Source organism: Tachysurus fulvidraco, chromosome 19 (assembly GCF_022655615.1).
Source record: "Tachysurus fulvidraco isolate hzauxx_2018 chromosome 19, HZAU_PFXX_2.0, whole genome shotgun sequence".
NCBI classification, from domain to species: domain Eukaryota; kingdom Metazoa; phylum Chordata; class Actinopteri; order Siluriformes; family Bagridae; genus Tachysurus; species Tachysurus fulvidraco.
In genome coordinates this window covers 7,236,299-7,253,489 of record NC_062536.1, presented here as the reverse complement: position 1 = coordinate 7,253,489, position 17,191 = coordinate 7,236,299, and the positions used below count along the sequence as shown (strand labels likewise).

Sequence of the window (17,191 nt, the reverse complement as noted above, 5' to 3'; positions counted from 1 at the left end):
CTATCTGACGTCATTCATTGTCTCGACTTGCCCAATCAAGCATGATACAGAAAAGTAAAGAAAAGACAGAATTCATCAGACTGGATAGTGCAGGGTAAAAGCGGAGTTTATTGTTGACCAACACCGATTGTTTGGTCCGACACAACATCCATGCTTCCACAAAATTAGGCTCAACCTCATACCTTTTATCAATTCTCCTTATCAAGCGTTCACCATCACCACCTGACACCACCATCTCTCATGTGATAGCTCAGTGGTTAAGGTGTTGGGCTACGATCAGAGGAAGGTCATGGGTTCAAACCCTAGGTCCACCAAGCTGCCACTGCTGGGCCTCTGAGCAAGGCCCTTAACCCTCAGTTGCTCTGTTGTAATTCACTCTGGATAAGGGTGTCTGCTAAATGCCATAAATGTAAATACTTTGAGGACAATTCCACCATTATAATTTAATTGCAAGCATATAAGATAAAAAAAAAAATAATAATGAGCGACCTTTGTTCCCATCTTTCTGGATTTTTCCACTTCATGTGCCTTGTAAACAACTCATTAATTCGCTCAACATGGGGGAGTTATTTTCTCTGCAAATCATGCACTATTAATTTAACCTACTTTTTTTTGGCTTGGTGTTATTTTGACTTTGTTGTCCAATAAACAATTTGGTTATGATTTAAATCTAATAAACATTACCTTCTGGTGTCTGAATCGCACCCATGTTGTCCTCTCACTTGTTACACACACATTAGGCCATGTGGGGGATTAGATATGTAGGCTGCACAAACTACATTACAGTCTGTTGTTAAATTATGGGTGTTTTATTCATCCGTTAACCTGGATACAAATCTCTAAACTGTAAGCAATACAAAGTTTTCTGCTGTTTTGGTTAAGATGTGTTCTGTGTATTTGTGGTGGCAGAAACAAGAACTGTAACTGTAGCTCTGTTGTTGCATTTTGTTAGATTAAATCGGTCAATCCAGTTGTCAAACCTGTGCAGTCAATAAAAAACTTTTATTTTTTATTTTTATTTTACACGGGCTTCTTTTCTTCCTAGTTGTCTTCCTGAAATGTGTCCTGTTTCTGGAAAAGAGAACATGGTAATCTGGTCCAGTTAACCATTTAAAGGAGAAAATAAACAACTGCCAGGTATATATACAGTATAATATAGAAAATATGCCTTGACACTAAATCAGAGAAATGAAACATTGAAATATTATATATATATATATATATATATATATATATATATATATATATATATATATATATATATATATATATAATATGCTTCCTTTGTGTGGGATACATAGCCGATGTGGCTATGCTAACTGTTTTACGCTGGACAGATCACTGTAAATCCAGTACACGCAAACAAAGTGTGTGAGGAAGAAACACACCCTGTATGGGTCATCAGTATATATTTGCATGTTAGTTTTTATTTTCAAAGTGTTTAATAATCAGATCTATATGTTTAAGTATTCTTCATGTTTTTTCTGTATCCATCAAAAATGAAGATTTTCAATGTTTTAAAAGAGCTGTATGTTTTTCTATGCTGCTCGTTCCTTTCATATGTAACAAAGTTGAGGAGAAGGGAATTGGCTGGTTACATAAAGCTACATTGGCTGGTTATTATAAGAAGCTCCCAGAAAATATTTGAGAAAAAATAACTCCCGACTTGATCAACATTCATCTCTATCATCAAGAGATCAGTGACTTGGATGTTCATCATATGCTTTGTGATTATTGCATTAATATTCAACTAGAAGAGGTCTTTGGATGTATTTGTGTGTTTGTGTTTAACCCAAAACAAATGAGGCTAATAAACTAAACTGCACAAAGGTTATTACAAATATTGCTTGTCTTAACATACACAATGCCTGAGAGTCCAGATGTAGCACCTACCAAACTGCACCAACTAACCCCGCTCTCCCCAATCTTAAACACAACATCAGCACAAACAAAGGGACTTAAATTCAGCTCAGTTTAAAAATGTAGGTTAAACTGAGAAAAGTATTTGGCAACTTACCTAAACTGTGTTGCTGATAAATAAAAGAAAAAGGAAAAAAGAAAATAAGAAACCTATTTAGAGACCTGTTTATTCATGCAGGTTGTCGTTCAGTTATAGACTATAGATTAAATTAGCCAATATACCATATTTTAGCACACAACCTTGTTTATTGATAATGTAGATGGAAACTAACACACTTCCTTCTGAAAGGTAGTAGACCTGGAACTGAGCTGAGAAGAGCCTTTTTGCTCTTGGTTTCCTTTCTGTTTCACTAATTTTATTATGCTAATCATGAAGCACGCCTTTGTTTTTTTTCTACTGAAGACCTTATGCTTGTCTAGTCTGTGTGTACCAGGAAGGAATACACCCCACAGTTATTAGAAACTCATATGAGTACAAATAGTTTTATTTTCTTTTCCTTTAATCTGCAAGTTGAACTGCAATCTACACATTACAAGGATAATCTTGACAAGCTAAAAACTGCTTTCTGTGTTTTTTTTCTGTGCATATGCATATACTAACATTTCCATAAGCTGAATTTGTTTAGTACATTCAAAAAACTGTAATGCTGTCTGAGAAAATCGAAATGAGCTTACAGTCCAATATTACAGCATTCATGTGAACCCAGCTGCCTAAAGTCAGAAATAAATAATATGACTAAAAGAATATGGACACCTGGCCATCACACTCATATGCACTTCATTCCACTTATTAAGCCCCTAATTAAGAAAACTATATTAGATCCTATAACAAATTATCAAGTTACAGACCCATTTTATACCTGCCATTTATGTCTAAAATATTACAAATTGTTTGCTCAATTGTGCTATAGGAAAACTATATATTTCGGTTTCAGTCAAGTTCCAGGCCACATCATAGCACAGAAACTGCACTTGTTAAAATCCCAAATTACTTGTTTTTAGCTTCAGACCAAGGCTACATTTCAGTATTTGTTTAACTTGATCTCAGTGCTGCATTTGACACTATAGATCAAGACATTCTTCTATATTGCTTACAAAAATTACATAGGTATTCTGGGACAGGCTTTAACATGGTTTAGATTCTACATATCTGTTCAATACCATTTTGTAGATTAAACGGAAATCTATCCAAGTTTAAGCCCAGTGAAATATGGGGTCCCTTAAGTTTTAGGACCTCTGCTTTGCTCAGCATACATACTTTCTTGGAAAACATCATTAGAAGGCATGGGATTAGTTTCAGTATCTGATGCTGAGAAGCAATGTCATGCATTTATGACCTCCAGACCAAACTATTTTAGTGCATTACTTGGTGGTTGAAATGCAGCTGCCAGAGTTCTTACCAGGTCACGAAAATATGATCATATACTCCAAATTTTATCATCCTTACACTGGCTAACTGTTAAGTTTAGAATCAACTACTAACTGCTGCTACTTATGTACAGTAAAGGACCTAAAAGCTTCCATGTATCTAACCAGTCTTCTAACACGCTACAATCTGTCAAGCTCTTTGAGATAAAAAAACCTCAATACTTCTGGTAGTTCCCAGTTATAGAGAAGATGCCAAATACATATTACCTTTGAGGACAATAACTTCCTAATCAATACACAATTGTTGGACTGTTTGACAGTAGAAAGAGCATTATTCATTAATAACTCTCTCTAGTGTCACCCAAAATGAGGATGGGTTCATTTTTGAGACTGTTTCCTCTCAAGGTTTCAGCAAGTCAAAGAAGTTTATAATGGCTTCAGCACCAAAAATTGGGTTATTGGGAAGCTGCTAAAAGTTTAAAAAAAAAGATATATTAATTATTTTATTACTTATTTATGACATAACACACCCTGCATGGGACATCAGTAGATATTTGCATGAAATCTTGTCAGCCATAACTGATTTAATCATCAAAAGAAACTAATCAGGGGGGCACGGTGGCTTAGTGGTTAGCACGTTCGCCTCACACCTCCAGGGTTGGGGGTTCGATTCCCGCCTCTGCCTTGTGTGTGTGTGGAGTTTGCATGTTCTCCCTGTGCCTCACGGGTTTCCTCCGGGTACTCCGGTTTAATCCCCCGGTCCAAAGACATGCATGGTAGGTTGGTTGGCATCTCTGGAAAATTGTCTGTAGTGTGTGTGTGTGAGTGAATGAGTGTGTGTGAGCCCTGTGATGGGTTGGCACTCCGTCCAGCGTGTATCCTGCCTTGATGCCCAGTGACGCCTGAGATAGGCACAGGCTCCCCGTGACCAGAGGTAGTTCGGATAAGCGGTAGAAAATGAATGAATGAATGAATGAATGAATGAATGAAAAAACTAATCAAAATAATCATTTGGTAAATATCGTTTTTTTTCTGTATGCAAACAGGTTTACACCAACACAGTATTTTCATCACTATCTCTACCATCACCATCAGTACATGCATTATTCAGACCATTTCCCAGACTAATTTCTAGGCTGCAAAAAAAGTAGACAGAAAAAATATATTTTGGTAAAGAATCAATATGGAGTTTGAACAAACGTCCATCACGACATCCAGCTCTTTTTATTATTAGAGTACTGTAATTTACAAATGTGTGTTACAGTGACATGAGCCATCTCCCAAATGACATACTATAAACTGTGAATGAATTTTAGAATGGTGGTATCATCTCCAAGAGTACACTTTATTTTTATATTTTTTTTACTAATCAGAAGATTATGAAGCCAATGATGTCAAATGCACATAATGCAATGTTGCTGCCTTCAGCAGAATACAGTGAATTTTTAAAATGTTGAATATGTGTGTACAGTATGAGAGAGAGGGTCAGACAGATAGACAGGGTGCCAATAATTTTAGCACTAATTAGTTAGATTATTAGAGTGTTAATACCTCTAGGGTGTGGCAGATAGATAGATAGATAGATAGATAGATAGATAGATAGATAGATAGATAGATAGATAGATAGATAGATAGATACTCCCTCACTCACCCCCTCCCTCACCCTCTCCCTCACCCCCCCTCCCTCCCTGGAAGTCAACCAGGATTTTATTGACTATCACTATCAGGCTCTGTTATATACACAGTGTACACAGTCTTGCTGATGAAAGAAAGACTGTGTACACTGTGTATATATGATGGTTCACTGTCATTATGATGGTTGTTGATCAAGGCCTGTTAATTTTACATGAAAAGGAAGAAGGGAAGCCTTAACAGAATCTACAATTCAGTGTGAGCTAGCGAGCTGATGTTTGATATACTGTTTGAATTTCCACAGCAGAAATTATAGAAATTATTTTTTGGATTATATTTTTTCCAAAATGCCACTTACTCCATATTAGAGGCAGGTTTACGGTTTAAATAAAGTTTAATCAAATTGCACAATAAACATCTGTATTTAAGTATTACAGATTATCTTCGAAATGTGTTTATACAGTATGACAAAAATGCCAGTGATCTGTAAATTATATAAACATCAGTATCCAAGAGTAAAGTGCATCTGTTCAGCTGGGGATGCTACACACACGATAAAGAAATGAAGTAAACAGTGTTAATGTTTAGATGCCAGAAAAGAATAAATTCTCAGTATATAATACATTTTTATAGTGATGCCCAATTTCTATCTTTAATACAAATATGCACAATTCTGGTCCAATTTAATGCATAGCTTGATGATTTTCCTACTGTAGCAAACCATTAAAACATGGTTATGTACTGGTGAGATGTTTTTTAGGCAGTAAAATTGACAGGAATTCAGATATACAGATCAGCAGCTGGAAAGGTAAAGATGTATAGTAAAGGTTTACAAATGAATAAACATCCTGAGAATTGCTAGAAAAACTCCAGCACTTGAAGTCAGACACGTCGGACTTGCCTCCTCTTACCAGTGGATAAGTTAGTCTGGGTCATTTCTGCAAACAAGAAAATTGTGGTTAATTTTGCTTTATTATTATTATTATTATTATTATTATTATTATTATTATTATTATTATTATTATTATTATAAATGCTATACAGTGAATACTATGAGTGGTTTACCTGAGAAGTCAAGTTTGTAGTTGAACTGCTCTGAGCTGTAATATAAAATCCCTGCTGTGTTCTGCTGGTACTGCATCTCAATTTCCTGAATCGAGACAGTACATTTCCCTTTCCCAGTGCCCTAGACACACACATGGTTTTTACAGTAACATTGGGTAACAGTATGTTTAAATGAACTTTAAGTGTAAAAACTGCAAAATAAAAATGTGCAGTGTTTGAATCAGCAATTTGTGGCCGGAAGATACTGTAACTGTTCAACTATGAAAAGTCCCACAATGTAGACCTGATTTGTTAGAATATTTTTGTCAAAACAGACATTTTAAGCAATGTACTATTGTACCCAGCTCGGGCCACATACTCTTATAGGCTCAATTCCCAGGCAGGTCCCAAGCCTGGATAAAATGTGAGGGTTGTTCCAGGCAGGCCATGCCACCCAAAAAGTTAAATTTTTGTTTCATCTGACCAGAGCACCTTCTTCCACATGCTTGCTGTGTCCCCCACGTGGCTTGTCACAAACTGCAAACGGGATTTCTCATGGCTTTCTTTCAACAATGGCTTTCTTCATGCCACCCTTCCATAAAGACCAGATTTGTGGAGTGCACGACTAATAGTTGTCCTGTGGACAGATTCTCACACCTGAGCTGTGGATCTCTGCAGCTCCTAGAGAGTTACCATGGGCCTCTTGGCTGCTTCTCTGATTAATGCTCTCCTTGCACGGCCTGTCAGTTTAGGTTGACGGCCACATCTTGGTAGGCTTGTAGTTGTGCCATACTCTTTCCATTTCCGGATGATGGATTGTACAGTGCTCCATGAGATGTTCAAGGCTTAGGATATTAATTTATAACCTAAATTTAACCTTCTCCACAACTTTATCCCTGACCTGTCTGTTTTGTTCTTTGGTCTTCATGATGATGTTTGTTTACTAATGTTCTGTGAAGCATTTAGAAGTGTGTTAGAGAACATTAGTGAACAAACAGTATCATGTAGTCACCTAATTAGTAAATAGAGTGCACCTGTATTTATACTGAGATTAAATTACACACAGGTGCACTATTTACTAATTAGGTGACTTCTGAAGGCAGTTGGTTTCACTGGATTTTAGTTAGGGGTATCAGAGTAAAAGGGGCTGAATAAAAATGCACACCACACTTTTCAGATGTTTATTTGTAAAATAAATGTGGACACCATTTATAATTTTCATTCCACTTCACAATTATGTGCCACTTTCTTTCGATCTATTTCGTAAAATCTAATAAAATAAATTTTTCGTTGTGGTTTTAAAATGTCACAATGTTTGAAAAGTTCAGTGGGTATGAATACTTTTGCAAGGCACTTCTTACCAAGCCATTTGTTTCTCTGCACGTTTCTATCGTGCTCGATTCTGATGACCATCCCGCTTCTGATTTACTCTGTGTGTTTTTGGATTTATTTGCCTGTATTTTGGAGATCACTGTTTTGACATTTCACCTGTTTTTTTGGATTACTGTTATTGTATTGTGTTAATTCCCCATTATAGTCTGCTTATGGATCTAAGACCTTCCATCTCTGGGCAGTTGTTACAGAAGCCTATCATGTGCTTCCTCACATAAAGCTAAGTAATCAACTGCTGATTCTTTTGCCTCACGGCAATATAACAGACTCAGAGAAAAGTTTTAACTGTCTTCTGCATATATGAGCTCCCAGATGCACACCATTGTTTGAGTGTTGATGACCAGACCAAACTCGCAACTTAATGAAACTTTTTTTTTTACTGTGTAGTCTTTAATGAAAATTTCTCTTACTTTAACAAAGTATTTCCAGCGGCCGTCTACATCTTTAAACTGCCAGCGAGCTTGGCAAAGAGGACTGTGGAGGGAACGGTGGATTGTCAAACAAAAATTTTTTATGTTTTATGTTATGACTAAATCCTTCAGATGTTTCAGTTTTAACTTTATAACTTGTGTTTGTATAATTTTGTGTTAGAAAAAAGTCATGATATCTTTGGTGTATTGCAGGATCCCTACCTGTTGCTCTCATCTGCAGAGACTCTCCGGACATCTCGCCTCGTGGTACATGTCAAATTGATCTGGTACATACCTGTGGAAGAAAAAAAATCACACCAGGAATCACACCAGAAATCATACCTTCATCATAGGAAAGTGTAAGAAATTACAGATTGTATGCACCCAGACGAAAAGATCTCATTCTTAAAAAGGCTTAAGTATCATAATGTAATACGTTTAGAACTCTAAATGAATAAACTTGATTAAATTGTTAGTGTGGGAGCAGGTCATCAAGGACCGCCACTAACAAAGGGTATACGTGACCTTGATTAACATTTAAACATGTTGGTTGGAGCTGAGGTTGGACTTACCGTTAAAATTGAGAGAGTAATTGTAGCGCCCAGCCCTGAAAGCAAGCTTGCCCTGTGGATTCCTCTGATACTCTCTCTCTATCTCACTACTCTCCAGAGAAGAACTCTTAAAAGAACATATACACAGTACTATCAACAACTCTGACACTTCCATCATTCAAGATACATTATTCTAGAATGACGTTGATTATAAAGACTGCGTCTCTGGCAAGGAGAAGAATCACTCACTGGTTTCTGATACTCTGTCCACATGCCTTCATCACCCATAAACTGCCAGGATACCTCTGTGGATGCATTTGCAGTATGTGTAGCTGATGGAGATGGGTTTATGGTTGATGTAATCGGTTCAGTGTTCAGACTGTACACAAAATAAAAACAGAACATTGAAGTTCTTTAAAAAAATCTTATACTTTGTCAAATTTTATCTTTTCACATAAATTATATCTTATCACAGTTATAAGTGCTGCACCTGTTGTTTACATAGGTTACAGAGTTAAACTTTGGCCTCCTCCTCACTTCTCTCTGTTTGCCAGTAGACCGGTTGGTTTGTATCATTGCTATAAAAAAAAAAAAAAAAAGTATAATTATTATTATTATTATTATTATTATTATTATTATTATTGTTATTATATTATTGTTATTATTATTGTTGTTAATATCATTATTTAACAAAAGATACATTTAGATATTTAGATAAATGATTACCAGAGAAGTTCAAATTGTATTTATATTTTCCTGTTGTAAAGCTGAAGATGCTTGTGGGATTGGAGTTATAGTTCTGCTCTATGTCTCGACTGTTTATTGATGACATGCTGTTACTTGATCCCTGTGTTGGATGACAAGTGTGACGTTCAGGATATACAGCAGATAAATTTCACCACTGACAGAGTTCTTTGCAAGAAATGAACATTCATTCATTCATTCATTCATTCATTCATTCATTCATTCATTCATTCATTCATTCATTTTCTACCGCTTGTCCGAACTACCTCTGGTCATGGGATCTCAGGCGTCATCGGGCATCAAGGCAGGATACACCCTGGACGGAGTGCCAACCCATCGCAGGGCACACACATACACTCTCATTCACTCACACACTCACACACTACGGACAATTTTCATGCAAACTAGAGGTCTTCACGGGTCCACTTAGATCCGAAAACCAGAGGTCAGACCCGAGACCCGAGTGGGTTCGAGTTTCAAAGTTTCACGTGTGCCTTGGACATTTAAAATGAATGTGTTTTTACCGAACAGCCCCGAGAAGACCCGAACTATTTTATCTTGCGTGTGTGTATCGAATCGAGTCCTTTTCCAATCTCTCCTCTGTTTGCCAAGACCGCTTGCGGCATGTGGCTGGCGACGTGTGGCTGGCGACGTGTGGCTGGCGACATGTGGCTGGCGGTAAGCTCATTTTCGTTGAAACAGACCTGTCTATCAATTTTGAATCCACTCTGTAGGGGTTACTTTAGTGTAGAGTTACGCAACATTCGGTTCCAGTCGGGTTAAAAAAATTCGCCAATGGGTCGGGTCGGACTCAGGTCTAATTTTTTCGGGTTTGTCTCGGGTCGGGTCTTTCTTAAAATTATAAATAAATAAATTATGCACGTCGGGTCCCTGTAAAAAGGGATTCGGGTCATTTCGGGTCTGGTACATTTCTTTAGACCTGAGAAGAGCTCTAATGCAAACTCCACACACACAAGGCAGAGGCGGGAATCGAACCCCCAATCCTGGAGGTGTGAGGCAAACGTGCTAACCACTAAGCCACCGTGCCCCCTAGAAATGAACATCTATGTGCAAAATCTAAGTGACTCACCTGTAACCCATATTCACACCAGGAATTGTCGTCTTTGTAGTACCAGCCCACATCTTCTGTCTGATTGTGAGACTGAGACGATAGTCGTCGTACAGCAAGGTCAACAACAGTCGTGTAAAACAAGGCCTTTATTGTCATGGCATCATAATCAATGTAAAGAGGTCTGTCAAAAAAAATGAGGAACAAAGCATGTTCATCAGAGCACAATTAAATAAGCTCAACATAATGATGCAGAAAAAAAGCTGATAGAAAATCACCCCTTGTCTGTATCAATGGTGATCCCTTTTGTTCCTGGCTGGCAGTAGTTACACTCGATTATATTATCGTTTTGTATTTGAAACCATTGCTGTCCATCAAACAGCTGCCACTCGTAGGGTTTACCTGTGAAGTAATAAGCAGTAAAATCATTGATATGGATGTGTGCTTATGAGCAGACACCTGAAGGTTCTGTGCTAAAATCGACATAAATTGCGATTCATGATTCCCTCCACCTGTATAGAAGTCCTATGTGGATGCAGGGGTGTGCTCGAATGCAGATTTGTGAATGGAGGGTGGGGCCGAGGGAAGTGAGTGGTAAGGATCACACACCTGTCCCAAATTGTGTTATTGATTGTTCTCTGGTGCAGTGAATTGCGGCAGGGATAAAAGTTGGAGAGATGTAGACTGGATGAGCTGCAACTTTCTATTGTTAAACTCCGATAAGACAGAAATACTACTCATAGGTCCAAAAACCAGTGCACAGAAACTCTCACAACTTAACTCCCATTTAGAGGGATGTACTGTTACAAGTAGCTCGAGAGTGAAAGACCTCGGTGTTATATTAGACAGTAACTTGTCTTTTAAAAATCATATCACCCATACTACCAAAACAGCCTTCTTCCACCTTAGAAACATTGCCAAGCTGAGAAACATCCTGTCTGTATCTGATGCTGAGAAGCTAGTTCATGCCTTCATGACCTCTAGACTGGACTATTGTAATGCATTACTAGGTGGTTGTCCTGCATCTTTAATAAATAGGTTACAGTTAGTCCAAAATGCAGCTGCCAGAGTTCTCACTAGGACAAGAAAGTATGACCATATAACCCCAATTTTATCATCTCTACACTGGCTACCTGTTATGTATAGAATTGACTACAAACTGCTGCTACTTATGTACAAGGCTCTTAATGGTTTAGCTCCCATCTATCTAACTAGTCTTCTAACACGTTACAATCCTTCACGCTCTCTGAGATCACAAAACTCAGGACTTTTGGTAGTTCCCAGAATATCTAAGTCGACTAAAGGTGGTAGAGCGTTTTCTTATTTAGCTCCCAAACTTTGGAATAGTCTTCCTGATAGTGTTCGGGGCGCAGACACACTTTCCCAGTTTAAATGTAGATTAAAAACTCATCTCATTAGTCAGGCGTACACATAATACATCCCATAATATCATGCACCAGTACATCAGACCAGCACATTTTTATGAACAGCAGATATGTTAATCCCTTTCCACTGCTTCTCTCTTTGTACCCATCCCGAGGCATCCAGACACTGTACCAGCTCCCAACGTCCTCTGTGGGACGAAGCCTTTGGACGTCCACTGAGCCGAGGACGACTCTAAGAATCCTGAGACATCTCCAGTTAGACTCTGTGGTACTCAGGAGATCAGAAGTCCTTGAACCTCACACCAATACAACATTTAACTGACTGTATATTACAATCACACCCCAGTGTCACCCATATGAGGATGGGTTCCCCCTTGAGTCCGGTTCCTCTCAAGGTTTCTTCCTTTACCAATTTAAGGGAGTTTTTCCTTGCCACTGCTGCCTGAGTCATCTCAGACTTGCTCATAGGGGAATAAATACATGCACACTGAACTATATACATCTAATAATAATCTAGAATTTTTATTCTGTTAATTCTTATTTCTTTTATTATTCGTTAATTCCTTTATCATTAATTATGTTTACCTTCTGCTCTATGTTTATGTTCTGTAAAGCTGCTTTGAGACAATGTCTATTGTAAAAAGCGCTATACAAATAAACTTGAATTGAATTGAATAGATGTGAGCCACAGAGAGAGAGGTGCACACAGAGCTGTGTGTAGCTATTAACTAGAAATGCAGAAAAGCAAAATAGAGAAATAAAGCACTGAGTTTCACAAGCCTTTTTCCGGTTTCCTCTCATCTACCTGGGTTTTGGCACCAATGTAGCAAGTTAAGCTTGTTTGGGAAAGAGGAACCTGGAGGCAGGCTTGTGAAACTTCATTTTTCAGCACTTTCGTATTGTTCTCATCAGACCATAGCACATTTGCCACATGCTTTTGGGTGACCAAGTTTGAGCTTGGCTTCCATCTAGCTGCCCTCCCATGTGCTCCTTTAACGTGGGATGTGGTATCTCAGTGGTTAAGGTGTTGGGCTACTGATCGGAAGGTCATGGGTTCAAATCCCAAGTCCACCAAGCTGCCACTGCTGGGCCCCTGAGCAAGGCCCTTAACCCTCAGTTGCTCAGTTGTAAGTCACTCTGGATAAGGGTGTCTGCTAAATGCCGTAAATGTAAATGTAAATGTCACTGCTTTAATCATGAATTATATCGTGCACTATAGCATGCACATAGCATGTTTTATACTGTTTGTTTGGGATGGTGAACTGGAGGACACTTAAATAGTCTGAAAACAGTCACCTCAGTCTAACACCATATATAAAAACAAAGCCGTCACTTCTGAAGCTCTTGTAAAATTGATTGATTGTAATATAGACAATGTGTTTTAATGTTTTTACCCAGGGTATTCATTTGTTGATGAACTACTTGTCTTCTTAGTTGTCTTCTTGAAATGTGTCTTGTTTCTGGAAAAGAGAACATGATAATCTGGTAAATTTTTTTTTATTTAAAGCGAGAAATTAAAGAACTGCACAGGTTTTTTTCTTTTTGATAATATTTATCTTTAGTTACCAAATCTCCCACTATGCCTTGACACTAAAACCAGTATATACTTCAGATAAATGAAATGTCAACAACTGGCAAGATCAGTTTTCACTCATTTGAAGAATTCATAAACTTTACTAAACCCTTAAAGATTCCAAATACGCTTACAAACAAATGTTTTGCTTTCAAATTGTATCTCGTTTGTCGTGTGTCGTTGAGAAGCTGTTTAAATATTTTAAAAACAGATTTTTCATATTTTATTACTTATGACATTTTTTATTACTCCAATAAATATTTGTTCATAATATGCTTCCTTTGCATGGGATATATGGCCGGTGTGGCTATGCTATATTTTCTGTTTTATCCTGGACAGGGTCATAGTAAATCCAGTACTCAGAAACAAAGGGTGTGAGGCAGAAACTCAGCCTACAGTATATGGGACGTCAGTATATATTTGCACGTTTGTTAACGTGTTTAAGACAGTGTTTAAGAATCAGAACTAGGGTTTTCAGTCAAAAACTGGTTTCTACACCTATGACATCAATCTATACCAGGCATCACCAAATGGCGAACTGCGGCCCGGATCCGGACCGAGTGACGGGTCTGCCCGGACCCGTTAAAATTCTAATATTATCATATTAAGCATCTCTTTATTATAATCTAATATTATAAGATTATATAAGCTCTTTGATATTAATAAAAAGATAAATCTTTCGTTCATGCTCAGTTAATCTAGTTATTATGACAGAAGCGTCATCAAAAGCCAAGCCAAAAACACATTGTTTCTGTTCCATACTCCAGAGCAGAAGGTGGCAGTAATGCACCTAATTACGCTGGCAGGACAATTAAGATTCAAACTGCTGGCAGGACAGGAACATGTCCATTTCTCTCACTAGGAACGGAAGATGGAAAGGGAGTAAGGAGAGGTGGAAAGGAGAGAAGAAAAAGGGAGCTGCTCAAAGCTCTGAACTTTTCTTTTATTCAGTAAATTCTGCCCTGTTCTATTTTACTTGAAATGTTCTTTTGCCTAATGCTCCTGTGTTATTAATGTAGTTAATGTTTAAAAAAGGGGCAGCTCAAAAGTCTTTTGTTTAATTTTTTTTCTTAAAGATTAAAAGCACTTTTATTTTATTCAGAAGATTCTGAATGTTTTACATTACTTGAAATATAGGCCCTAAGTTCAGGCTGCACAAAGCTGTGTTTGCACTTTTTATTTATTTTATTCAGAAGAAATTCAGTGTTGTTGTCTGTTACTTGACATGTAGTAAAGACAACTACAGGATTGTTTTCCATTCAAGTGCCATACAAGTTCAGACTTTGAAAACACTTGAAATTTAACAATAAATGATATAGAAATGTATGTGCGTTATTGATTTTATTAACATGAGGGTACACTATTTTAAGTGACAATGTAAGATTCGGACCTTTGCTTGGAGGAAATTTTAGTAACTGGACCTCTTTGAATTTTAATTGAATACCCCTGATCTATACTGTACCTGCAAAATGTATTCGTTGAAAATTTTTGGTGAGGTTTTCTTCATGTGTTTCCTGTATCCATAAAAAAAAGAGAAGATTTTTAATGGTTTAAATGGCCCTGTACGTTGTTCTATGCTGTTGGTTAATTTCATATGTAACAAAATCAGGGAGAAGGAGTTGGTTACCACAGTGTTAAATTCTGGGTTATTATGAGGAGCTCCCCAAACATTTTTTTTTGCACAAAAGAGTCCCATTTTGACCAACATTCTAGAGATCTGGTTTCTTTATAATAGTTTTAATGTATTTTGAAATTGCTGTTTGGTTTTTCCCCCCCCCCCCCCCCCCACAAAAAAAAGAAAAAAAAAAGAAAAAAAAAAAGAGCACTCATCTCTTTTTTTGTCCCTACATTTGTTTAAAACTAGCGGGGATGGAACCGAGGAGGCATTGCTCTCCTCAAGCGGACCCAAAAGAGGTACATGGGGAAACGCACAGAAGCGGGTGGGATGCGCTCTGCGCGCTCTGCGGTCTCGTCACGAATTGCGCTAATTATAGGCGCGTGACCGAGAGACTATAAATACTGTAAGCTTGCTGATGCCCGCGGATTCGTGTAAAAGACACAACCAGTGAAGTTTCGTATGTAATGCCTTTATATGATAGCTGTATTCATGTTCAAAGCACATGACTAATGAATAAATGCATGTGTGTGTTTGTGTTTAACCCAAAAGAAATGAGGCTAATAAGCTAAACTGAAAAGGGGTTATTACAAATATTGCTTGTCTTACAGTAACATACCAAACTTCCCCCGCTCTCCCCAATCTTAAACACAACATCAGCACAAACGAAGGGACTTAAATTCAGCTCATTTTAAAATGTAGGTTAAACTGAGAAAAGTATTTGGCAACTTACCTAATCTAAGTTGCTGAGTGTAAACACTAAAAATAAAAGAAACAAAGAAAATAAGAAACCGGTTTAGATAGAGTAAACTATAGATTAAATTAGCCATGATACCATATTTTAGCACACAACCATGTTTATTAATAATGTAGATGAAATTAACTTACGTGTGAAAGGCAGTAGAACTGGAACTGAGCTGAGATGTTTACTTTTTTGCTTTCGGTTTCCTTTCTGTTTCACTAATTATATTATCATGAAGCACGCCTTTTTTCTACTGAAGCCCTTACAGTGTTTGTAGAGTCTGTGTGTACCAGGAAGACACCCCACAGTTTCTAGAAACTCATACGGATTCTGTGTAACTCTGTGTACAAATAGTTTTGTTTTATGTTAAAGGAATATAAAACAAAACTATTAAAAAAGCTGAATTTGGTTAGTACATTCAAAATACTCTAATGCTGTCTGAGAATCAAAATGAGATTACAGTCCAATATTAAAGCATTCATGTGAACCCAGCTGCCTAAAGTCAGAAATAAATAATGACTAATAGAATGTGGACACCTGGCAACCACACTCATATACACTGTTTAAACACTTTATTCCACTTATTAGGCCCCTTATTAATGTGACCGAGTCAAATAGGTAACTAATTGTCAGTGACTACGCCACTCTAATTTACATGGGTAGGAGATCCCACAAAGGGCTTCCCGCACAGTTATTCAAATAAATGAAATTACTCAGACCAATACTGCATTAAATCAATACATTTATTAACTGGTTTTCTCACTCTCTTAACTTAATCATACTAAGGACTTAAGCTAGCATACGTGCACAAAGGTTACTTCTAACGAGGGGTTAGCCACTTCACAATACAATTTAAAAAAAAGAAGAAAAAAAAAGGAAACAAATCCGATAAACCAAAGTACAAAACAAAACCCACACAACACACCACACTTGTACAATTAATAGTGAGTAACCCCCCCTCCGATTGTCGTAAACAGTACACAACCTGATGTAGTATTTGTCCTACTTTTGTTAAGAGCGCTCTAAATCAGTAAGGAGACAAGGTAACTATGGGCCGATAGCAAATAAATCAAACAAACAAAAATAACAATAAATAATCAGCTTCCAAGCCAATAAACAAACTATACAAAAAAAATAAAGGTAGGGAAAACAGTGATCAACAGGACCACGAGCACATAGCACTCTACAAAAAAAGAAGACAGTATATAAAATTACATTCTCAAATATAACACCAGTGAAATATGAGGTTCCTCAAGAATCAGTTTTAGGACCTCTGCTTTTCTCAGTATACATGCTTTCCTTGGGAAATATCATTAGAAGGCATGGGATTAGTTTCCATTATTATGCTGCCAATACCCAGTTATTTATCTTATCAAAACCAGATAAAATACAGTGATCCCTCTTTTATTGCGGTTAATGGGGACCGAAACCCCTCACGATAGGTGAAAATCCGTGAAGTAGGATTGGCCCTAAGTTTGACCTTTTCACTGATGGTCATCATGCTCCTCTTCCTCTTGGGCTCACTAGAGGAATCTTTTGCAGGGGCACGGCGCTTAGGAGGCATTGTAAGGGCTTAACAAAAAAGTTAATTTCAAACACAATACGTGAGACACAGTTGAAAGCGTGACCGAGAGTTTTGAGATACAACAAGGGAAGAAGCTGGGAGAGGATGCGATGATGCGCAGCCAATCAGCTCAGATCTCATGCCGGGAACCAATCATGTGCCTTGTCTGAGTGCTCGTGGGT

The 17,191-nt window shown here is 37.5% G+C and overlaps 1 protein-coding gene across 1 annotated transcript; it reads right to left on the bottom strand.

Annotated features, from left to right (window-relative positions):
- Positions 1-5,295: 5,295 nt before the first annotated feature.
- On the bottom strand, positions 5,296-15,702 carry si:ch211-244b2.3 (uncharacterized protein LOC557230 homolog). Its single transcript, XM_027153856.2, has 14 exons — positions 15,592-15,702; positions 15,437-15,462; positions 14,551-14,602; positions 12,910-12,975; positions 10,409-10,532; positions 10,152-10,314; positions 9,044-9,164; positions 8,808-8,895; positions 8,567-8,696; positions 8,339-8,444; positions 7,989-8,061; positions 7,767-7,830; positions 5,986-6,106; positions 5,296-5,858 (listed from the first exon to the last, which is right to left on the bottom strand). Exons 4-14 carry the CDS (start codon positions 12,920-12,922, stop codon positions 5,803-5,805), a joined length of 1,059 nt encoding a protein of 352 aa, XP_027009657.2. The 5' UTR covers positions 12,923-12,975; positions 14,551-14,602; positions 15,437-15,462; positions 15,592-15,702; the 3' UTR covers positions 5,296-5,802.
- Between the last annotated feature and the right edge of the window lie 1,489 nt (positions 15,703-17,191).

Excerpts from the sequence above, each read along its gene's own strand:
- si:ch211-244b2.3 (XM_027153856.2), bottom strand. Across the intron at positions 7,831-7,988 it reads TCTGCAGATGAGAGCAACAG|TCCTCTTTGCCAAGCTCGCT; the intron begins GTAGGGATCCTG and ends TTCCCTCCACAG. Across the intron at positions 5,859-5,985 it reads CTACAAACTTGACTTCTCAG|AAATGACCCAGACTAACTTA; the intron begins GTAAACCACTCA and ends TCTTGTTTGCAG.